Source organism: Diplodia corticola, assembly GCF_001883845.1.
Source record: "Diplodia corticola strain CBS 112549 chromosome Unknown scaffold63, whole genome shotgun sequence".
NCBI classification, from domain to species: Eukaryota; Fungi; Ascomycota; class Dothideomycetes; order Botryosphaeriales; family Botryosphaeriaceae; genus Diplodia; species Diplodia corticola.
The window spans coordinates 30742-54303 of record NW_017971542.1 but is presented as its reverse complement, the minus strand read 5'-3'; the positions used below and the strand labels follow the sequence as shown (position 1 = coordinate 54303).

The 23562-nt window shown below is 52.7% G+C and overlaps 7 protein-coding genes across 7 annotated transcripts; 3 read left to right on the top strand and 4 right to left on the bottom strand.

Annotated features, from left to right (window-relative positions):
- Positions 1 to 279: 279 nt before the first annotated feature.
- BKCO1_630007 (uncharacterized protein) lies at positions 280 to 3786 on the bottom strand (the record flags this gene model as incomplete). The annotated part of the gene is made up of 6 exons (XM_020278157.1): positions 280 to 2178; positions 2225 to 2550; positions 2600 to 2686; positions 2742 to 2996; positions 3052 to 3208; positions 3274 to 3786. 6 exons carry the CDS (start codon positions 3784 to 3786, stop codon positions 280 to 282), a joined length of 3237 nt encoding a protein of 1078 aa, XP_020126518.1.
- Positions 3787 to 4561: 775 nt separating this feature from the next.
- On the bottom strand, positions 4562 to 6741 carry BKCO1_630006 (choline dehydrogenase; the record flags this gene model as incomplete). The annotated part of the gene is made up of 5 exons (XM_020278156.1): positions 4562 to 4617; positions 4678 to 5182; positions 5255 to 6131; positions 6182 to 6211; positions 6272 to 6741. The coding sequence occupies 5 exons, from the start codon at positions 6739 to 6741 to the stop codon at positions 4562 to 4564; spliced, it is 1938 nt and encodes a 645-aa protein (XP_020126519.1).
- A 2566-nt stretch (positions 6742 to 9307) lies between these two features.
- On the bottom strand, positions 9308 to 10213 carry BKCO1_630005 (uncharacterized protein; the record flags this gene model as incomplete). The annotated part of the gene is made up of 5 exons (XM_020278148.1): positions 9308 to 9369; positions 9426 to 9562; positions 9821 to 9861; positions 9913 to 10084; positions 10134 to 10213. 5 exons carry the CDS (start codon positions 10211 to 10213, stop codon positions 9308 to 9310), a joined length of 492 nt encoding a protein of 163 aa, XP_020126520.1.
- A 1109-nt stretch (positions 10214 to 11322) lies between these two features.
- Positions 11323 to 12766, top strand: BKCO1_630004 (pisatin demethylase; the record flags this gene model as incomplete). Its single annotated transcript, XM_020278137.1, has 5 exons — positions 11323 to 11705; positions 11756 to 12398; positions 12449 to 12613; positions 12672 to 12694; positions 12751 to 12766. 5 exons carry the CDS (start codon positions 11323 to 11325, stop codon positions 12764 to 12766), a joined length of 1230 nt encoding a protein of 409 aa, XP_020126521.1.
- Positions 12767 to 13026: 260 nt separating this feature from the next.
- Positions 13027 to 17222, bottom strand: BKCO1_630003 (fad binding domain-containing protein; the record flags this gene model as incomplete). The annotated part of the gene is made up of 9 exons (XM_020278126.1): positions 13027 to 14499; positions 14552 to 14922; positions 14970 to 15241; positions 15298 to 15647; positions 16005 to 16294; positions 16347 to 16414; positions 16468 to 16853; positions 16913 to 17017; positions 17073 to 17222. The coding sequence occupies 9 exons, from the start codon at positions 17220 to 17222 to the stop codon at positions 13027 to 13029; spliced, it is 3465 nt and encodes a 1154-aa protein (XP_020126522.1).
- A 1598-nt stretch (positions 17223 to 18820) lies between these two features.
- BKCO1_630002 (uncharacterized protein) lies at positions 18821 to 19314 on the top strand (the record flags this gene model as incomplete). The annotated part of the gene is made up of 2 exons (XM_020278115.1): positions 18821 to 19024; positions 19147 to 19314. 2 exons carry the CDS (start codon positions 18821 to 18823, stop codon positions 19312 to 19314), a joined length of 372 nt encoding a protein of 123 aa, XP_020126523.1.
- Positions 19315 to 19726: 412 nt separating this feature from the next.
- On the top strand, positions 19727 to 21274 carry BKCO1_630001 (heterokaryon incompatibility protein; the record flags this gene model as incomplete). Its single annotated transcript, XM_020278104.1, has 1 exon — positions 19727 to 21274. The coding sequence occupies one exon, from the start codon at positions 19727 to 19729 to the stop codon at positions 21272 to 21274; it is 1548 nt and encodes a 515-aa protein (XP_020126524.1).
- Between the last annotated feature and the right edge of the window lie 2288 nt (positions 21275 to 23562).

Sequence of the window (23562 nt, the reverse complement as noted above, 5' to 3'; positions counted from 1 at the left end):
CTTGCTCTGAGATTATCCCTATCAAACTCGAGGCAGAAGAGCCATCATTTAGCACCAACGCCTTCGAAAAAACGACGAGTGTTTCAGCATTGTGAACGTAGATCCTCCAAACATGGAATTTCTGATCCATTGCACCTTGGAGAAAGTCAGCCTTAAGGTGAAGCTAGTCTACGAAACACTGTCTTCCACCTGGTATACATTGCTGGCATGCTCTTCTCCAATTGAAGCAACGACGCATTTGACAGCACGAAGATACTCATACAGCCAACGCACATCGATCTACAAGACATCCACAACCTCCACCCACTGCACCCACACCGGTCCCAACAACCCATACCCCTTCGGTTCATTCACCTCATAGAATCTCCCGTTCTTCTCATTATTCGCCATCAGCCCATACGTCCACGTTGCATCCGCATCAGCCTTGACGCGGTTGAACAACGTCGTCGTCACCTCCACAACAACTTCATTAACCCTCTCCTCCAACACGTAATCCGACACGTCCACCACCGCATCCGCGATATCGATCGGCGGCAGCACCGCCCCGTTCAGCCACACGCGGATCGTATTGACGACGGGGCCGAGATGCAGAATCGCACCGACCTTCTTCGCCTTCTCTCCGCTCAACGCCGCCGCCGCCGTACTGCCGTTGCCGTTGCCGCTCCCCTCGCCGTCCGCGACGACCGACGGATGCACGAACGTCGTCCTATACCGCCCCACGCCGCTGACGCCATCCAGCGCGCCATCGTCACCGCCGAGCTCCGTCCACGGCGCCAAGCGGGAGTCGTTGTAGACGTGGTTCGTCACGGCGGTCGCCATGCTGTACCGGTCGTCGTCGTCCTCGTCGCGGTGCCAGCTCTCGATGCGGATGTCCCACGTCGTCAGGTTCGTCGGCGGCGGCGGCGATGCCGTCAGGTTGACCGTCGCGCCGGTGGATAGCTGCAGCGAGGCGGTGCCGCCGGAGAGGTATGCGGACAGCTTCTGCATGGTGGAGCCAGACTCGGTGGAGTCGACGAGGGCGACGAGGGCGTCGCCGGAGGAGGTGACGTGAACGGGCGGCGCGGAGGGGAGGAGTGCGGATGACGATGACGATGTGTTGGCGGGGGCGAAGCCGAAGATGGTGGTCTGGTTGGCGGCGAGGGTGACGGGGATGGTAATTCCAGTGGTGGTCCTATTGTATTGGAGCACGGCTGTGGTGGCGCCAGTCCAGGCGTTCAAGTGATATGGGATCCGTGCCGGATCTGTAGCAAAGGCGACGTTGATGCTCTGGGTGAAAGAAGCGTCGTTGTAGATGTAGACATACTCTATGCCCCCGCTGCTGCGCCATGCCGAGTACCAGGTTGTGGTGTTGGAAGAGAATGATGTTTTGGGGAGAATGCCTACGCCTGAGAGGGCTTCGGGCAGCTTTGCACTGGACGTAAGCACGTGCACATTCTCGTGCGAGTGCAAGTCGCTCGAAATGTTGGAGACTTGTGCTGCTGCACCTGGTTCCTGCCCGATATCAGAAAAATTGGTCCCCCCTACAATGAAAATTGGAAGGCCCGCATCTGCGAAGCATCGGGTTTTCATTGCAGCATCCGGTGTCATCTCAGTCGGGTTGAGAAAGATGAGTGCTTTGTACGAAGGCCCGCTCGGCGCGAGGATTCCATTCCGCACGGTTGCGTTCTCAAGGTTACCTGACGAAAGGTATTCGTAGGTATAGCCGAGGCTTTCCAGGTTCGTGTCGGTGTAGTATTCTTCGGGCTTCCACGGAGCACTGTCCATGTGGAAGGCCAGGTCGACACTGGGATGACCTTGCAACATGTACTGGTTCCGCGCAATGTATTGGATTGAATCGTTTATATGGATCCAGCTGGGTTGATTGCTGTTCCACATGTCGCTGTACATGTAGAAGAATGTCGTAAATGATGGCCAGGTCGTGTTCGTATATCTCCCAGAATAGGCGAATCCATGGAGAACGTGCATGGAAATGCCAGCAGATAGGCCACGGCGTACCGACCAGAGAAGATCGGGAAGTGACTGCGAATAGGGGCCACCGCTCACAGCCCCACACTCGGATGATATCACCGACATGCCAGCAAGATGGGCAGGGCCAGAAAACTGGCGGTAAGTATCCACAACATCACTGAACGCAAGCGATTCTCCTTCCGGAATGTTCAGCACGGGGATGTTGTTGAGCTTCAAAGTCAGCCGAAGAAGGCAATGACCACAGAACAAGACTGACCATTTCCAGTGGCAAATTGTACGCCGGTTGCGCTGAATACGAGAGTCCTCTTTCATTGGACCAGTTGACAAGTTCCGTAAGGTAGTCATTATAGCCTTCGCTCAATGTGGTCCGGTAATCTTCGCTACACTTCTGACCGAACGTCTTGTTCTCGGCTGACTGGAATCCCTCACCGTACGGTACGATGGCGCTATTCCACGAGTTATCAGGGACAATAAGGAATGGCAGGCACGAGGTGATGGCGTAGCCCCTTGCGCCACTGAATCTGCTTGGCAGACTCGGTGTCCACCACAGGCTTGACACCATTTCCATACTGTCTTCCCATGCTGGAATGTGTCAGCTTGGCCTGTGGTATGATCTGTGATGCCAACCTACCAAGTCTCCCGACAGAAGCCAGCAGCTCCCTTGTTTCTGCGTCAGGAAAGACATGCTCATCCAGGAACTGGGTGATTTTCTTCGACCCTGTCGGACTCGTTAGCATATTTGTGGCGTGAAACGTGCCGTGTGAAGGCCAAACCGTTGGCACTGAAGTGGTCCACAGCCCATGACCCGTTCCCAATTGGGTCGGTGGCATTGAGCCCCCCTTGGCAGCTTTTCTGATTCGTGTACCGCTCGTACCATGCGATGACCCTCCAAGTTGAGTTTCCCGCGGGCGCGGTCCAATTGAGAGATCGACCGGCGCCAATTTGTGCGGTCAGGTCGATCACCTCACCGACCTGATTCAGGGCGTAGGATGAAGAGAATTCACCTTCGCCCACATTGGCGCGAGACGCTTCAAAAGCAGTTTGTTTAGGACACTGACAACAGATGAAGATGGATAAACTTACTGGAGACAACCTCAATAGCCTGTACAGCGAACAGAGTCTGTTGACCGAAGTCTTGCGGGCTGTTCATAAGTGCGGTGAAAGGATTGTCCAGCTGTTTGGATAGCGGCAGGGTTCCGTTGAAAGTTTGGCCCGCTCCGACTGTGACATTGGCGTAGGCCTATAACACAACGCAATACATTAGTGGCCATCAACTGTGAGTCCCGTAGCTGAAGGTAGTAATACCATTTCGACGGCCAGTCCCACGTCTTCGGGTGGGCTCGGGGCACCTGCGCCTTGATTCGCACCCTGCGCAAAGTCCATGGTGATGTTATTGGCACGGCAAGCTTCCAAGGCGGCTTTGAAGATGTTTCTGAACGCGTCGGAACCAAAGCCGTACTTCGTCCAGTCCGTTGGCGGCACAACGCCGCTTTCAGATTCAGGCAATCCATACTGATAGTATGGAACAAATTCGATGCCTCCTACACCGGCAGCTGCAATGGTTGCGATGTCCTCTTGCACTATCGAGACTGGAACAGACGCGTCTGGGAGCCTATGCAGCGTTAACTCGGGGCTTTCAGATAAAACCGACGAGGGTTTACCAATCTCTGTGGGAAGTCCAGAGCGTCGGAGCGGAACGGGATCCTTATCGTACCAATACCGGAACTTAGGTCTATGCTCAGTCTCAGGGTCAGCGAAGCTTGCTGAAGCGGTGTTTGTGATTAGCCCAGCGGCTGCGAAGATCCGGGCCTTGTGCATTGTGCTGGCGTGCAAAAGCTAGACGGTAGGGAAAAAAAAGAAGCAGTATGCCAAGCAGGGTCGGTGTGGAAATAAACATGGCCAGTCTCGAGCGTTAAGCTTAAATCAGGACCGAGGACGTGAGGGCAGCGTCATAAAAAGGACAAGGCCTAGGAAGTGTTTAGCCCGAATCACCGAACATGTTGGCCGCATCGTTGTCTGAGAGCCGAAGATCAGGCCTCCCGCGCACGAAACGCCTCCCCTAACGGCGCACGGCTGACGCGGACTTTCTTTGCCTTATACTGAATTGGAAATGTCTTGCCCGATCGCTTCGGTTGCCCACTTCGGTTCGGTCGTTCCAGCGGCCGTTCTAATCGCCAGCGTGAACGTGCGTCAGCAAAATCTCGGGAATTCCGAGTAAGTAGACGTCATATACGCCCTGCAAGGCGGTATTGATGATTGACATTGCAGTCGCGTCGCATGCAAAATATATATCCTTACTCAAACGCTCTCCGGAGTTTCACTGCAGCTACCACTCCTCTCATAGTAAGCTAATTATCACTTGTATGTTACGCTATCAAAGAGAATATCGGGAAGCTATTTAACTATGGAGTAGTGTAGCTGTCCGAGCCGGCTCCTCTTACCCAGCCCGCGGCCGCCACTTGGAAAAGAAAGATAAGAAATTATTCACCCACCCAGGGGAAAAAAAAGAAACCATCGCTCGGTCCATGTTTCCGTCACACCGACCATGCCAATTCATTCATCATCCGGAAGTAACAGAAATCGGAGCACCAATCTACACCCCCCTCTGCTCCTTCACAATACCCTCAGCAATTTTCTCCGAAAGCGCATCTATACCGTATTGTCAGGATTCTGCTCGTCGCGGATAAATGCAATGAGAAGATGACTCACAAATTGTAGCCGTCGGGTGTCCCGGCGGCAGTATGGGCATCGCACTTGCATCCACCACCCTCAACCCCTTTACTCCGTACACCCGCGCCTTCGCATCCACGACCGCCATCACGTCCCACTCTTGCCCCATCTTACACGTACACGCGGCGTGCCATACTGTCATCGCGCTTTCTCTTACCACTTGTAGGATTTCTTGATCGTCGTCTATGCCCAACCCTGGCCAGAACTCCCCCTCTCCCACCCTTATCTCCCGCAGTGGCCCCGATGCCCAGATTTGCCGAAGGCGGCGGAACAAGGCGATGGCGACTTCTTCATCAGCGAGTGTGGTCAGCCAGGCGGGGTTGATGAGCGGGGCGTCAGTCATGGAGGAAGACGTGATGCTGACGTTGCCGCGGGACGTCGGCGCGACCAGACCGCCCAGGATGGTTGCGTATTGCTTGCCATCGAGGGGCTGTTGCAGCACTGGGAGGGCGAAGTCACCGATGAAGCCGTTGGCGGATATGAGCTGCGAGGCGGGGTGGACGTCATTAACGGGAGAGTCAGATAGCGTGGGAAAAGAAACCAGGAGAAAACGCACCTCAACCTCCGGCCAGTCCTCCGGAAACCCCGCGAGGACGTCTCTCGTTGACTGCGAGAAGTTTGCCCGCAGCTCTTGCGGCAGCTTCTCCCACCCAAGCAGCTCGACGACGTTGGACGACAGGACTCCGTCCGCCTCGGCCGCATAGTCAACTAGTGCATCGGCCAGTGCCACCGGGTTGTGCAGCGTGTAGTCCAGCGTGTTGATCCCGACTTCGTACGCCGGCCCGAACATGACGTGATCCCACATATTTTGCCCGACACCGGGGCGATCCGCGATAACGGGAATGCCGTGTTCTTCGAGGGCCGAGCGCGGGCCGATGCCTGAGACCATGAGGAGCTGTGGGCTCTGGAACGCGCCGGCGGAGACGATGACCTCCTTCGCAGCCTGGATGTCATAGGTGATGCCGGTGGACTGAACAGTGACACCTGTTGCCGTGTTGTTCGCATCGAAGAGGATGCGTTGGGCCAAAGTGTTGGTGTAGACGGACAGGTTGGGGTTGGAGAGGGCGCTCTTGATGTATGCATCGGATGCGCTGCGGGTCTGGTCGGAAGAACGGATGGTTGTTTGAGTGTAGTGCGTGCCGAGCAGCTTGCCGTTGCTGAAGCCGCTGGTTTTCTTCAGGCCGACGGCCAGAAGGGCTTGTTCCAGCCAGGTAGAGAATGGGGAGACGTAGTTCGTGTAGCCGACCTGCACGGGGCCGCCGGGAGAGGTGAAGGCGGCGGGGTCGTATTTGCTTGTGACGTTGGCGCCGCGCTTCTCATTGTTGGGCTCCGTGAATGTGACGGCGTTTTGAAAATATGGTTCGAAATTTTGGTAGGTGTAACTCTCGTCGCCAACTGCATCCGCCCACTGTTGATAGGACTGCTCTGAGCCCCTATCATGGATCAGCTACTGGCCTTGAAATACCCAAACATGGCTACGTACCGGTGGTAGATCATGAAGTTGAGAGCGGAACTGTGAGAGTTGCATTGTGAGTCTTCTATCAACAGATGGCTAGCTTTGGTCATGACTTACGTGCCCCCGAGACATTTGCCGCGAGCATAGTGCACCTCTCGGTCGTTTGCCCCCGCTTGAGGCTCTGTCTTGAACACCCAGTCGACCAGCGGATCCGAGTCCAAGGGGTTGGCACCGATGCCCACAATACCGCCTGCCGGAGTGGAGCCAAGCACGGGCTTCCCGATCTCATAGTACAGTCCCGCCTCGATGATCGCCACTGAGAATCCAGCTTCAGCAAGACGGACCCCGATTGCGTTGCCGCCTGTCCCACCGCCCACAATCACATAGTCGTATGTCTTTCCAACACCGAGCGCACCTTGGACAGTACCCAGAGTACCCTCAACCAGACCTTTGCCGCTGAGGAGGGAAGTGAGCCAGTCAACGTAAGGGTTGACCAAAGGATCCAATAGTGGCAAGGCAAACACTGACTGGAGGCTCAAGGGTCCGGCCAGGATGCCGCATATGAGAGCACGATATCCAAGTGCCATCGAGACTTATCCTACATCAACGTTCTGAGTAGGTGATGGAGAGGGAAAGAGAGATACGTTAGATGCATTGATAAAATGGGAAGTGACGATGCATCGGTCTGCTTTAGCCACTGGTCTATATCCTAGCAAAAGTTTGGATTGCTGCAGCCGTGACATACGTCAAACGCGGTCCCTGGCAGCATCAAGCCTGCACTAATCATCTCCAATATTCCGGAAGAGGCAGCGCGTGCAGGGCAGTGCCGCACAAACGGAGAACATATTGGGCTACACGTGATGTTTCATCGTCATCGCTCAAGCCCGGCCACACTAAGTAGACATCAACTCCGGTACAAATGCAAATGCCACCCCCTGCCAGTGTATAGATGCCTGACATCACTTTTGGCGTCAGATTCCCCTTCATCAATTGCGGGTATGGATCGACAAACAGTAGAGATTCTCCGGTTTTCTTTGTGGAGAAGAGCATCGGTTCCGGCGCGTCGGAACGAAAATATCGTCCAGCTACAACACTGTATGTACAATAAAAATGCATCACGAGGTGACACAACATGCAGCTTAAAATCAAACAGCAGCTTCATCTGAAAGCATGGTGGGCATGTGGAATGGGCTTATATTGAGCACTGCCCCTTCAAGGAAGCTGAAAAGGCAGTCAACCCAGAATTGAGTCGGATCCGATTTGTAAATGACCAATGAAATCGACAGACGAGAGAAGCCCTACATATGATGCATACTGTACTTTGTATTACATGCAGCCAAGATCAATACATGCGCTGCCGACTTCGGCCGAGTGCAGCCCTCTCGCCCTGGTCGGTCTCACTTGTACATACGTACGCTGGCTCTCTGACGTACGAGCGGACTTTCTCCCTTTTACATCAGCTCAGAGTCGTCTTGAACACTAGTATACCAAGGTTGTGGGACTGTCGTAGCGAATGGGGTGAAGCGGCCTGTGTTCGCCCCCAAATGTTCCACCGTAGTGGCACATGGGCATTTAGCCGGGAGCGGGCCGCATTAATGGGCCGGGACGTAGCTCATGTGGTGCCGTGCGGTGAACCACCATCTAGGGCGGTATACTCAGCTTGCTAGAACAAAACCCGGTCTTGGCGCTGATTCTGCTGCTAATGCGTGCACCAATGTCACTGCGTTCTCCTTTGATGAAGGTACTAAGGTACGGTGTATGGGGCCTCCTGGGCAAGGATTTTACTTGACCGCGGGATGCTGTCCCGAAGTGGCAGTCCCTCTGCAAGATTTTGATGTGATGCATGTGGTCACGCAGTGTTGCCTGGTGTGGTGCAGTTGAGAGTAGGTGGGGCGGAGAGGTTGATCTGCAAGAGGCCATGCAGGTCAGCTGCGCAGGGTGAAAAACGTCATCGACGTTCGGTTCCCACAGCCATCGTAGACCAAGACGTTGTGGACTTGAAGCCCATTAGTGGTTAGACGATGTTGCATTTGCTTCTGTCTACTGCCTTTTCTCAAAAGAAAACACCACTGATATATGTATTTAAGGAGCTTCATGAACAGGTCAGGTAACCCGCTTCGATGCGTAATAGATCTACAATGCTGGATTATTTTGGCCCCCCTTCCTCGGCACACCCGTGGCCTATGTTGTCCAATCTCTCTCTTATCTTCTGCGACAACCCATGAATGACTACGTGCTCCGGGCGCGTAAAAGCGGAAGCACTCCGTTTTGGGAAGCCTTTCCGCGCGATCTGCAATGAAATTCCTCAAGGGATCCCCAGTGTCCGATTGCGACCAGGGAAAAATTGAGACAGACCCCTTATGTAGCCCCTCCTGTACAATGATACTTTTGCATCTATTCTACTACCTACTGAGACGTCGAGTGTAAGCGCAGGCGCATAACAGCAGCTGTCCCGACCCGACAATGAACACTTCATACCTAGCTCAACGGCAGTGTCGCAAATTGGCTACAGGGGACGCTCATGGTCCCGCCGGACCCCGACAAAGCTCCAAGTCCCGATACGTCTTCTGGACGTGGCAGCAAAGGCACAAGAAAACGAAGCCGGGCAGCCCGGTCTGGCTCCTAAGATGCCGCTCGCCATGAAAACGCCGCTGCTCCCGTTCAACAAGCCCGACGGCACAAGCTACACGACGGCTGAATTACTTTCCAACTTGTGCCAGCAGCAGCAGTGTGATATTAATCATTACGAACATGCCCTCTTCCCTGCTGTACGCGTGATTGCGTACCAATTCCCCCTTCGAGGATGTGCTCTTCACTCTCACTACACCACTTGGCCGGTGTATGCGTCACCCCTGTCCCATGTATCTTCGACCACCCTTCAATTTCGTCACTCATGCCACTCCTCAATTGGCGGAGGTTGTTCGTGTCTCTGGAGTAAAATACGCCACTTTCGGAATTCAATATTCCGCTTGAATCATCTCGTGGTCGCCCCAGACTGGACCAGCCCCTCAACGTGCTCTTGAACAGCGGCTGCAATGCGGGTATGGAGGCACAGACCAGCCCCATGTTAACCTCAACGCATGTGCACAGCTCGGCAGCTGCCCATTCGTAGCTGAATTCGGCGCCTACATTAAGCGCAATGACACTCGTGACCTATCGAGCAATAGTGCCGGCAACGGCAAGGGCGGTTACGCCGAAGATGACAACGAGGCCTCCTGAGTTTGTGAAGTGTTGGTCAGCACATGATGACAAACAGAGGGAGCTCACTTACTTCTCCGCGCCGGATCAATCTGAAGATTCTTCAACACGGGAATTGGCAAAAGCGCGAGGACCATGTCGGCTAATATATGAAATGCGGCGTTGAAATAGTTGAAAGAGAGGAGATCGTCGCAGCCGACGGGGAAAGTGCTACTCCACACAATTGAAATGGGCGTGCACATGCACAGTGTGGCCTCGATGGCTATTAGTTTTGAAGAATGCAGAAATGGACGTGTTGCCTACAAAGGTAGATGCAATGCCATGGAGGAATACAATGGCTCCTAGGCTATAAAGAAACTTGACGTGTATCGGATGTGAGGCGATGCGTAGATACAAGCAGACGATGCTGGTCTTGATGAGGCTGTCGAAAGGCCAGTCGCGGGGGACCGCTTTCTTGGCCTCACTTACCCCAATGCTAAGTAATAGATGATCTGAGTATACCATGCCCACTTTGCGGTCGTCAGTGGCTGAAGGAAACAGCAAACTGGGATTTCGCTCACCTTTCTGCCATGGTTGACCTCGTATACAGTCAGATGAATGATGTGCTTGCCGATTCCAAGGTTGAACATGAACGGAATGCAGGCAGTGATCCCGGTTGAACATATCGTTGCGGCGATAACGAAGTAGTCGTCGACACCTAGACTGGTGACGACAAAGAGTCTCGTGTAGAGTCTAAATTCCGTCAAGATGTGTGATTTCGGGAAAGCTGTGCTGCACTCACCGCAGAACAACAACAAATGTACCAAGGGCATATGACACATAGCACCATATGGCAAAGTATGAATGATTTTCGGGTGACATTGTGTCGAGTCGCTTGGTGCTTCCATGAGGCTTGGTTCAGAGCCACAGGGATGAGAGTTGATTTATGAGGGCCGCATCAACCCAGACCAAGCTGTGTGCTTGGTACCAAGTCCAGCATCATGACTAGGTTATTCCTACAGTGGATCCATCGGCGAGCAACAGCAGGCCAGTCTGGTCTCATTTACAAGCACACGATGCCGCGTGGAGCACTCCCAAGGCACCTCGTCACCCTAAGTTCGAGTCACGTCTGAAGGATTGCGGCGGGGGTGCATACACCGCTAAATGCGGACCAATAGAAGGACGCGGAGTCAGAGAATATGAAATAGCTAGGAAAATGATAGCTGAGTTGTGTGGCACAGCGCTGCGCCGCACCAACCGAGAAGCCTTGGTCGCTTTCGCCTGCCCGATCTATGCAAGATCTTCATCAACTATGCTCAGTAATCTCGCTTGTGACGAGGCAATTGCAATTCCTCACTCTCGCGGGGATAATGTCAAGCAAATCCAGACAGTTTGTAGATAGTACATACAATACAGTAGTCCGGACGTCAATCTAAGGAAAAGTGGGTGCGGCGCGGGCCACTACCTACTGTCGGAATCGCCGGCCCGCGGCAGGGTTGGCCCCGCCCGAATAGCTTCTGCACTCGTCCACCAGCGTACCTAGTTGCTTTCTGCTTGGCCTATCAAATCATCGAAATGCGGCCAGAGACCCTCGTCACACTTGCTGCAGGGATCCATAATTTTCACGCCACGGGTCGGATCCAGCGCTGTACTCTTCGGTGTCGTGGATCCGGAAATGACCGGGCTTTTTCCACAGCTCCACGTAAATATAAGCCGTCCTACCGCTTCAAATGCATTGTTCCACCCACCGCATTGCTCACCTTCGGTTTGCGTGCAAGGTGAAGCCAGAATGGCTCTTTCTTTTTCATACCCAATTCTCTGCTCCGTTTCGCTCGCTGCTTTTTGCTTTGGCTGGATCATCTACCAAAGACTCTTCTCCCCCCTCGCCAAGATTCCAGGTCCTTTCTGGGCATCTGTCTCGCGGCTATGGTATTTGCAAAGGGTAAATGCGGAGGACATGCACCGCTATACCAAAAAACTGCATGATCAATATGGTTGGGACTTTCCATTTGGCACCTGCTTTCGCCTTCGCTAACGGTTCGGAAACAGGGCCAATTGTGAGGATTGCTCCCAACGAGTGCTCAGTGTGTGATCCCCAAGCTTGGAAAGTAATCTACGCTGTCAATGGTGGCTTCACCAAGACAGATTTCTATCTTACCCAGGCACCAAATCTCTCTCCGCACGCCGACAGCTTCACGCAGCTGGACGAGAAGAAACACACATTTCGCCGCCGGATGATCCAACACATATTCGCCTTCAAGACGGTGCTGGAAAACGAAAGATACTTGGATTCTGTAATCGAGCTGTTCATGCAGCGCATGGGAGAACTGGCTGACAAAGGGGATGCGTTTGACATATCTGAGTGGGTGCATTGGTGGGTTACTCCTTGGATTACTCAAATGCAGACAACTGACATTCTCCAAGGTACACCTTTGACGTTATCGGCGAATTGTTCTTCGGCCGCATGTTTGGATTCCTACGCGAGAGTAAAGATATCGGAGGCTACATCGCCGCTGTGGACATCATCCTACCGCACGCTATCCGCATGGCAGTGCTTCCAAAGGTCCTATGGCCGCTGCAGATCCTGATGTTACCGTTCTCCGCGAGGTTCAGGCACAGCGTATCGGTGTTTAATTCTTTGACCGCAGTGTCGAGGAAGCTGGTCGATGAGCGCGTCGAATTGGGCAAAGGCCGGCCAGACATGCTCGAAAAGCTGTTGGAAGTAAGCCGTGAAAAGTCGCCAGACTTCGATATCACGGATGTGTACACCGAGTCGTATACGGCCATCTTCGCCGGCAGCGACACCACTGCCATTGCTATCCGTTCTGCGCTGTACCATCTTTGCAAGAATCCCGACACCTACACGAAGCTGCAGGCTGAAATCGATCAACATGAAGCCGAGGGCAAGCTCAGTCCCATCATGACGTACAATGAGGCTTCGAAGATGGTTTATTTGTCTGCAGTCTGCAAGGAGGCCATGCGTGTGTTCCCGTCCATTGCTCTCACCTTCCCGCGTCACGTCCCCGAGGGTGGTCGCGAGCTCTGTGGTTATTTTGTTCCGGCTGGAGTAAGCTGCCTCGCCAGATTTTCCAGAACACTTGATGCTAACAGCTCCAGTACCGCGTTGGTGTCAATCCAGCTGCACTCCATTTTGTAAAATCAATCTTCGGCGACGATGCGGACGACTTTAACCCGGACCGCTGGTTCCGCCTCGGGGCAAAAGAAATGGACAAACACATGTTCCAATTTGGACAGGGTACACGCCAATGCATTGGGAAAAACGTGCGTTTCATGAGACTCTTTCTACGCGTATGAGTGCTAACTTCCCGATGTGGGATAGGTTGCTACCGTGGAAATCTGGAAGTTTCTTGCACAGTTTCTTCGGTCTTTTCGTGTCGAGCTCGTTGACCCGAGCACAGAATGGAAGGAGATTAATTATTGGTTTGTCAAACAGGTTGACATTAAAGTTCGGGTCTATAGAAGATAGTACGGGATAACAAAGGTAGACGGACGAAGATAGATTAGAGATGGCCGTTCCCTCAGCGAGATCGACTCTGACTTGACATGTAACTGCCGAGATGCCGCCTAAAATGCCGTGTCCTCTTAGATCTCGAGTGAGGTTGGTGCGTCCGAGTAAGCGCGGCGTGTTGGCAAGACAGCTACGGGCTATACTTGAGAACGGATTGCATTCGAGTCTATAGCAACTTTGCCTTGACAGGCTGGGCCAGCTTGCTTTCCCGCCACGCAAGAATGGCCGAAACAACGGCTGCAGGCCCAAGTGCAACACTCCCAGCAAGAGCTGCAGACAACACAACGGGCCAGTTCATGCGTGCCACCAAGCCATTCCTTTCCAGGTCGCGGATGCTAGCCAGCGACCAGAGCAGTGCGGCGGCCATGGTGATGTAGAAGTCCACCAGATACATGTTGTGATTGCCGGACAGGGGGGAATCAAGGCTCGAGGGCCGGAAGGCAAAAACGGATGAGACGGAGCCGAGTACCAAGGAGGAGGTGCCGACGGCATAAAAATGCGCCAAGGCACTGATGGCGAACGAGAAGTGGAAGAGTCGGCGTATGGCCGCCACGGAGACGGGCGAGCCAGCGGTCAGAGTGGCGGGCTCGGCAGCTGCGCGAAATCTCGCTGCGAACCACTTTTGAGACAGGTGGATGTAAAGGGGGAAGAAGGCCCACACCAGGATCGCGACTTGCCTGGCAAGGCGGCTTGGCAGGCCCACGAACACGAAGAGCGTTGGGACTAGCATGCCGACGGTCATGGCGGGGAGGATGGCTCGCGCGTCGGCCGGCGGGACGTGTGTCGAAGTCGGCCAGAACTTGGTGGGAGAAGCGGTGGTGACTGTGTCGAGCAGAGCGTGGAGCGGGGTTATGAAGCAGACGGCAGTGCAATGGCTCAAGGCACCGAAAACGAGAGCGAATCTCAGTGGCGACACTCGATTGCGGGGCCGGCAGGACTCGAGCGTCCAGATGGCGAAGATGACGAATTCGGAAATGGACAGATAGAAAGTCAGCAAGCGGAGGTCGAGGTTTCCGAATTCCGTCGCGGGGAAGTAGGTGGCGAAGGCGACCAACACGGGACCGACGACGGGGATGCTTTCGAGATCCAGGAGCGTGAAAGAGCCTCCGTCTTCGGATATCCTGGTCCTGATCTCGCCGAGTGCCTTTTCCAGAGTCCCGTTCTTCGACGACAGGTAAGCAAGATAGTATATGCCAATGGCGAGAAGGCCCATGTACGTTGCGGTGGCAACGATCCACGACCGCCTTCGCGGACGAGGCGCGTCGTGCAGCTCGTCTTCGTACGGAATTGAATGCGGTGGGGTGGGAAGCGGCAAGAAGCGTGAGCTTACAGCACCGACGATGGGCTCGCTGATCTGGTCGGCAATGGCTTCTGTGTCGAGCATGGGTGCTATGCGCGTGTCCAGGAACTTCAGAACAGTGGTTTCCCAAGCGGACACGCGCTGTGCGGTAATGCTGGCCTTGACCAAGGCTTGGGCTCGCGCGCGCCGCCTACTCTGCGTGGCGGCAAAGACATCCCGAATCTGGGCTGCGTCGAGCGTGTTCTCCTCGCTTGCGTCGAGGGCGGCGAACAGATTATCCGCAAGGCAGGTTGCGGTTTCAATGGCACTGTTGCCTCCCTGACCCGAGATGGGGTTGAACTACATGGAGGTCAGCAACGCAGATCGGGCCGGATCGGACCAAGACATTCACCTTGTGCACAGAGTCGCCCACGAGGCAGATTCTATCGAAGAAGAAATTGTCGAAAACGTGGTGCGGGAGAGGCGTGGTGGTCGAGAACTCGACGTTGGCGTACAGGTCCGCGAACTGTACCCGGTCCGTGATGCGTGCTTTTGCGTTCTGCTCGACGATACGCAGTTCATCCTCGGTGGTATAGCGAGGTAAGCGAATGCCATAGTGTGGCTTTTCGAGCTTGAAAAAGCAGAACCAGAAGGGCCGATCCTTCTGTCCGCACATGACGGCTATCACGGCGTCCTTCATGTGCGTGAGATGCACCTCGGTGGCCTTGATGTCGCCGGTGGTTTTTGAGATGCCAAAGATGCACCCATACTCGGAAGGCATGGCTACGCGTGTTAGCCGGAGAACGGTGGGGACGCAGTGGTTGACGTACAGTCTCCTACCGTTGGCGGAATGTGGCCCGGTTGGAGCTTGTTCGCTAGATCCCACATTTGCTCGCGAAGCGTGCTGTGGATTCCATCCGCTCCTACGACTATGCTGCCTTCAAACGCGTCTCCGTTGGTGGTGTAGGCCCGCACCCCGTCTCCCAGAAGCTCGACCCGGTTGACGCGCTGGCCGGTTCGGATTCTGGTCTTGTCCCGGACATGGTCGTAGAGAATCTGAACGGCATCTCGCCTCTCCAGGAACAGGATCGGGTACCCATGTCTGTCAATAGAAGCATGAGTGGTTTAGCCGGGTTGAGTGCGAGTCTGGGTCTTTACCTCTGTAGGACGTGTTTGGAGGTACTGTGGGAATGCAAAACACGACCATCTTCCGTTCGAACGGTAGTCTTGTCTGCAGCTGCTGAAATTTTCAGAATGTCTTCGTAGCATCCCAGCTGGTCAAGGATACGGAGGCCGTTTGGGTGGAAGCCGATGCTTGCGCCAACCTGCGGGGCAATAACCCCGTAAGCCTCGAGCACCACAAAGTCAATGTTGAGATTTTGGAACAGGTTTGCCAGCGTGAGGCCAGCAATACTGGCCCCAACGATGACTACTTTGAACTCGCGTCTGGACATGCTGGTGGCTTTGCTGCCTCCGTATAGTCGCGATACCAGCTTTTGTAATGGCTCCTGTAAGAGGCGAGTCAGCCTTTGTCGTACATGAAACAAGACCGTTGTCCGGACCGTAGACTACCCGCTACCCGAACCCCACAACGGAAACTGACTCGTTCCCAACGGGCCATTTCGGTCCAGTGCGTCCTCGGGAACGTCTTGGCGGACGCAGTCCTCACTTATTTGCACGGCCTTCGCGCTTGGCAATGGATGGCTGGTATGCCTTACAATCTTCCAAAAAGCAATTGTGTGGAGCATGCATGCATTTGGTCAAGTCCGAGCTGGGACGAAGGCGCCGATAGGTGGGGTAGTCGGGTTGTCGTGATCCGTCTGGCATCCGGCGGCAATACGAGCTGCTCCACAGTCTCTTATCACCACTTCCCCCAAGAGCCCCTTTTGACTGATATTGTCCGACTCGTCTTTTTGGTCCTGGCAGGAATTGTTGTTCTCGACGACTGTGGCAGCCGTACCGCAGCCAGGCCAATCTCCCAATCGGTGGCTTTCTCCAAGGGTTCCACTCAAGTGGTGGCTGTAACTCAACCCTGCCTTGCTGCCAAAGCTTGGCACGATTTTGGCCAAGAGCGGCTTCAGCGCAGCAATGGAGCCGGCGATAATTGCAAGGCCTATTTCTGTCTCTGACCATACCACGATATCCGCCATTCCATCTGTGCTGGGTCAGTTCTATATTTAGTGTGATTTCTGCAAGGCATCGCTTACAAAGAAAGTCATCTCTGTTTCCGTACGCTGGAATCGCTTTTAGACGCACTAAGGTGGCCACGCTCGACCTTTTCGAATCAGTTTGTCGCTCATGCCTGCCATGGTAACATATCAATCTTACAGTACGCCGAGACCCAAAACCAGACAGACGGACACTTTCACTTTCCAATGCATCTGAACGTCCCAAACGATAAAGACCGGCATAAGCGCGCAGCTCCAGTCGGTGACGATGGTAATTGCCGAGATGATGTAGCTTGTAGAAAGCGAGTTGGCTGCGCCTGTACACTTTGCTCCGGGAATCGTCTTGTCCCACGTGGCTTCGAATGGGCGGCATCCGGAGAAGACGATTACGCAGGCAACTGTACTCGCTACGACAGAGACGGCGATGAGCGTCCACAGAATCTTTTTGTGGAGTGGCACTGTCGTGATGCGGCAGAGGGATATACACACTCCGGCTTTGACAAACACGGCCGAAGTCGTGTAGGCGAGTTGCCAGAAGGTGAAGTACTAAAGGGGGCGTTAGGTCAGACCGGGCAACTGACAGATGAAGGCGATATCGGACAGACCATTAGCGCATCCCGCATTTCCACCGCCGTCGCCCCGTAATTATGTATCCCCAATCCCGCATCTGCTGCTAGAGTGGTAAGGATTCCACTGAGAACGAATAAGACCTGGGTCCGTGTAAGCCAAAACCGGGCAAAGATAAATTTCGACGTGGACTCATACCAGGCCAAGCAACATGAGGCCGTCGTCAGCCCCAAGCCCTTTCCGCATATATGCCCGCACGTATACCCGAAGACCGAAGGTGATACAGGACAGGCCAATCAAGGACCACACGATGCCCACCAGCGGTAACGCCAGGTCTTTGAGCTCCATTCTGTCGGGTTTGTCCGTATGATAGAAAGGAGGATGGAAGTATTAGGCTAGAGCGCTGCCTGTGAAGGGCTGAACGTCGTGAGCCGAAAATTCAAGACGGCTAATAACACGAAGCTAAAACTCAAATATAAATCAGAAAAGCAATCCGAGCGCGAAGCTCCCGTTTCTTTAGGAAACAACGCTAATTTCCAAACGTTCAATGTGGAGCGCTTATTGAAACAACGATCATCTATCGTATCACATCACATAAGCGAGAGATGCAAAGGCCAGAGACAAGCACACGGTTTAGCACGTCGATCATTACGTACTACGCCCAAGTTGGAAGACGCATTCCCCTTAGGCCTGCGCCCCGCAGATACAGCCTTACACTCGGCAATTTCGAAGCCAAGCAGAACCGTTCGGATGAGCCACTACCCTACATCCGGCTTGGCGTGTTTTATACCTATCTTTTTCCTTATTTGGTTACTTTGTTAACGATCGAATGGTCGCGGAAAACGATCTTTGCGATAAGAAATATAGTGGACTTAAGACCAGGCGGGCGAACTCGCGACGACCCGACTGGCTTTGCGAATAATCACGTCCAGCAATCGAACTACCCATCTAAAATCCTAAAGCTATTGTTCTGCACCTCTGCTCTTCTGGTCGAAGAGCTAAACAGGTGACAATTGTAGGAGACGCTTGAGTAAGTCGATCCATTTGATAACTGATGCAGGACGCCACAGGAACTATTAACAAGGCATTTCAACAAAGCTGTACGTCGCCATGATGGTACTGGATACGCCCGAAACAGTGCCAAAGAGGGAAACCACGACGTAAGGCCGCGAGTAATCCCGCCGGGTATAGTGCGAAATCAGTGTACACTGGCGAAGACGAAGGTGGAAAGTCATGTTTCGATAACGACCAGGGCGATGCAGCGCGCTCAATGGTAAACCAGTGACTCACCGGTACTGGCCTATACAACGGAAGGTCTCGACGCCTGGCACTCCATGTTCTACTCCGCCAAACGTAACCACATTGCTGTCATCGCTCGGCATTTCCGCACATCCGCCTGCGTCGTCCATGTCCTAGATGAACCTTACACGGGCAGCCGGCTTCGGCTTTGACGACGTAGGCCCCCGCCATCTTGGTCGTAGCCTTTGGGTCTTACGAGGGCCTAGGACACCCGACGAAGCCGAGGGGCTTTGTACGTCAACCCGCATGTGCTGGATCGGGGGAGCTGGCGGCGACGCCACCAGTCACTTCCGCTGCCGCTGCCGCTAGTCACATCCACCACTGTTATCCGTGCGACGTCCTCACGCTGTATGGCGTTGCAAGGCCTTGCCGCAGTCTTGATGCGTCTAGTGCGGTGGATATCCAGCCAGTGACGAAACGATGCCTATTAGCGCTTTTGCACGGGCAATTCAAATGGCTTGATCTGGTCCGACAACTCATTCGGAGCGCGCTCGTGCACTGGCAACTCTTGCGGATGCACATGCGGAGCCATTTGAGGATATCCAAGCCCCCCTGCCCCGGGCCCTTCCGCCGCCTTTGATGGAGCTCCGTTTACGCCACCACTTTGCCTGGTGCTAGCATGTTCACGACGGCATCTCCTCTACAAGATGACCCCAGCGAGGCCGAGAAGCAGCGCCAACCCACCCAGCGCAGCCCCCGCACTGATCCCAGCCCCCGCACCCGTCGACAGCCCTCCACCAGTCCCAGATCCGCCAGTTGCCGTGCCCGACGCCGCCGCCGCCGCTCTTCCACCCAAGGGTGTGAGGACACCATCCCGCGTCGAATCCCACGACTTTTCGATAGGAAGCTTCGTAAGCGAGGTGGAGCTAGGGTTGATGGTCTTGACGTCTCGCGCGGCGTGTGATGGACCCGAGGCTTATGCAAGCCAGATACACCCCGTTTCCCAGTTTTGGGCCATATGCGTGCCCTGCAGGAAGGTGCGGCCGAGCATCGCGGACTGGTACCCGTCGCGGGATGGTGCGTATGGGCGGCAGGGGAAGTACTGGGTGTCGGCGTCGACGATGCGATACGTGAGCGTGAGATTGAGCAGCGGGACGGGATGTCGATGGACTGGGTCACGCCGGAGTTGCCGGAAGTGTAGAGGTGGAAGGATAGGAAGTGGGGCGAGTTGGTAATGTCCTAGTGAGAGGAATCTTTGGTGTTCCAGACGTACAGTCCGAGCCGGGACTCGTAGGTTATAGGAAGATGGATAGCTATAAAAAGTAAAAGGTCTTATATAAAAAAATATTTTATTTAGTTGGAGATAACGTTTAATTAAGCGTATTTTATTCTTAGAGAAAAATAATAAACCGTTAAAAATTATTACTTGATTTGTATAGCAAGTTCTTAAATTAGTTTCGTAGGATTTGATCAAACGCCACAGCCACGTCAGCGTCCACGGGTAGGAATCAAATCCCTGGACTTTACCTGTCTTTTAAGCTTTCCCACATCAGTGTCCACAGCACTACGATTTTGTTCCAACCCCTTTTCTTCGGGCCATCCTCTCGCGTCCAATGATCAACTACAAACCGCTCAGTCCGGATGGCAGCGACATACGAGTGGTGCAAATAGTCATCACGGACACCACAACCTCCACTCATAACGGCATGGTGCACTGCAGGCTAAAGCACATCCCATTCAAGAAGAAACCAACGTCCAGAGCATCATCATTATCATCGTCATCATCATCTCTCGGCCAATGGATACCCCTCTCCTCCGGAGCCACCACCGCCATCAACCCCAACGTCAACGCCATCGAACTGTCGCCCCGCATCACGGGCACCGCCGCGACTGACTGTCTCTGGGATCCGAGCAAAGTGCCTCACGATGAGCAGCTGCCAGATGCGAGCGCGACTTCGAAAGCCGAGGCGCGCGGAGGAGACGACAACGCCCGGGTCGAAGACGGCGACTACGCCGCGCTATCGTACGTATGGGGGGACCCGACCAGAACCGCTCCCATTGTCGTCAACGGTGCCGTCGTGCAGGTGACGAAGAACTTGGAGGCGGCGCTGCGGGAGCTGAGGGGGCGGCTGCCGCGGGATGTCGTGCGTCGAAAGGAGGAAAAAGGGGAGAAGGAGGAGGAGGAGGGGAAGAAGGAAGAGAAAGAGAAGCAAGGGCAGCAGGCAAAAGAAGAAAAAACCGCCGGTCTTTGGGTCGACGCGCTCTGCATCAACCAGTCCTCCCTCGCCGAGCGCTCAAAAGAAGTGACACGCATGCGTGCCATCTACGCGTCGGCACGCGAAGTCATCGCGTGGCTGGGCCCGGCGACGGCGGGCAGCGACATCGCGATGACGGCGATCGAGTGGCTCAGCGCGCGGGCAGAGACCGGATGCGGGCTGGACGCCGGCTTCTACCACTCAACGCGGGCGGTGGACATGCGGCCGTTGTTCGTCAAGTGGGCGCGGCACGTGAGTCCGATGCGGCGAGAGGTGTACCGCGCGCTGTATGACCTGTTCGCGCGGCCGTACTGGCGGCGGCTGTGGATACTGCAGGAGGCGGCGCTGGCGGGGAAGGTTTCGCCGGTGCTGTGCGGTGGGAGGGGGGTAGTGTGGGGGGATGTATTCCGGGCGGCGGAGCTGATACAGGCAGATGAGCATCGGTTCGGATGGGATGTTTTGGAGGCCGGGGGGTCGAAGTTTGGGGGGTTCGAGTGGGATTTCACCGGGAACCGCTTGCCGTTGTCGGACCACGCCGACGACGTGTTGGACTCGGAGAGGCTATGGAAGTTCCTGTTGGAGATCGAGGCGCTGCAGACGGTTCAGCATAGTGATGCCCCCATCGAGACTCCAGATGTCCTGCGGACGCTCGGGCTGAGCCGCGATGCGCAGGCCACGAACGACAAAGATAAGGTCTACGGTATTCTTAGCCTGAGGAGCATCGCCGGCGCTTCTTCTCAGATCACGCCGGATTACGGCTTAAATACCACGGATATCTACCGCCAGTTCACGCAGGCTATGTTCTCGAGTGGTCGTAATCTGAGCGGTCTTCGTCTCATCTACAGCCCAATCGGGCAGGTGCAGGGCTCTTACGAGATGTTCTCGAGGATGCTACCGGCGAAATAGAAATCAGGATTACTTGGACCAGGCGCGGGGCCCATTAATCGAGGCTGCTTGCACGAAATGCCGTCTTAGGTCCCATGCTAGGCGTATATAAGAGGTCCGGTCTTGCGGCTTCCGAGGCATTATTACGCTTCCGGAGACCTAACTAGTAGAGTAGGATTCGACCCGACTGGCACGCGTATAAGTGTGTAGGGAATCTTCGTAGATGATATTACTAGCATAAGCGCCTTTTACTATAATAAGGCGGACCAGTCGTATTTCTTAAGCCGCGTAAATATTACTAGCGTATATAGAGATATTAACTCGACGAGAGAAGCGTTCTAGAGGACTCTTATTACGAACTCTATAAAAGACGGAAAAATAGTACTAGATAGTTACTCGCTACTTCTAGATCCCCGACTTTAGCGGGACGATATCGCGGGCGCGAAATTAAGGACTCTTAGCCTAGCGAATTCTATATAGCGAAACTAAGAGTTAATAGTATTTAGCTAAACGCTACGAGAATTCGTTTATAATTATTTATTAGCTTAGTCTAGAATAAGAAAATAGTCTACTAATAAATCTCGATTATATAACCCCTTAAAAGAGTAGAAAGACGCTATATCTTAAACTATAAATATTCTAGCCTAGCGCCGTATTATTACTATTTAACTAAAAGGCTAATACTATAGAATAGATATTTAGATCTCTAATCCCTACTAAACTTAGAATCGATTATACGGGTTAATCGTTTTTTAGATATTTATATTTTTCCTATTTTTAAATACTACTTACTATTAAGGGCGTACTAAATTTCTCTCGGTTATATATTACCGTAGACGTATATACGCTTACCGAAACGGACTTAAGATTACGGGTTAATACGTATAGATATTATTAATTAATAGATTCTATTTCTATTCTTAGCTTCGCCGCCGGCCCCGGCCCGCCCTCTTAAAGAAATAATAAGATCTAAAAAGAACGATACTAAAAAATTCTTTTATTAGAAGATAATAAAATCTAGATACGAGAGAACTCTTCTTATCTCTAGCTCTAGCGTAGAAAACGCGTTTATTACTACTCTACTCTCTTCTTTATTCTATTATATATATAGCTTTCTAATATAAGTTTTATTAATTAATACGTTAGCGATTTAGGCCTAATACTATAGAATAAGTATTTAGATTTCTAATCCCCGCTAAACTTAGAATCGACCGTACGGGTTAACCGTTTTTTAGATACCCGTATTTTTTCTATTTTTAAATACTACTTACTATTAAGGGCGTACTAAATTTCTCTTAGTTATATATTACCGTAGACGCGTATACGCTTACCGAAACGGGCTTAAGATTACGGGTTAATACGTATAGATATTATTAATTAATAGATTCTATTTCTATCCTCGGCTCCGCCGCCGGCCCTAGCCCGCCCTCTCGAAGAAATAATAAGATTTAAAAAGAATAATACTAAAAAATTCTTTTATTAGAAGACGATAAAATCTAGATATAAGAGAATTCTTCTTACCTCTAGCTCTAGCGTAGAGGACGCGCCTATTACCACTCTATTCTCTTCTCTATTCTATTATATATATAGCTTTCCGGTATAAGTTTTATTAATTAATACGTTAGCGATTTAGGCCGGCCGGCGCCGATCTACGTATAACTAAAATAATAGTTCTTTCGTTATCTAAATATAGTATTATATCTAGTCGGTTTCTATCGCTATTTAAAACTATTAATCTTATATCCTACTCTACTTCGATCGACCGTAGCCCGCCCTATTCGCCTAAGAAATAGACTCTAAAGTTATCGGTATATTATTATCTATATCTTACTATACTACGCTTACGTTATACGACTACTAGGCTAAGCCGCGTCTTTTCTATTACTAGCCGCTAGCGTATTATTAGAAAGATAATAGAATAGAAGCTTTCTAAAGCCGTTATCTTATTAATAAATAAAACCTACTCTCTTATACTACTACTTCTTTCTACTTTTCTAATAAAACCTACGTTCTAGTATTCTTTCGCCGCGTTAACTTTCTTTCTTATTATCTTTCTTAAATCTACCCGTTCTCTTACCCCCCCTCTAATATCTATTAATTAATAGAACTCGCTTCTTCTAATCTTTCTTCTTTTCTACTTTTAAATAGTACTACCCGCGCCTATTACTATTATTACGAGCTAGAGGTTCGACTTATTCGCTTTTTATATAGGTTTTTATCTAGTATATATCTATACTCTTAACGCTAATCGCCGTCGCTAGTATTAAAAATATTAACGTAGAGCCTACTATCGCCTATAAAAATTAGTC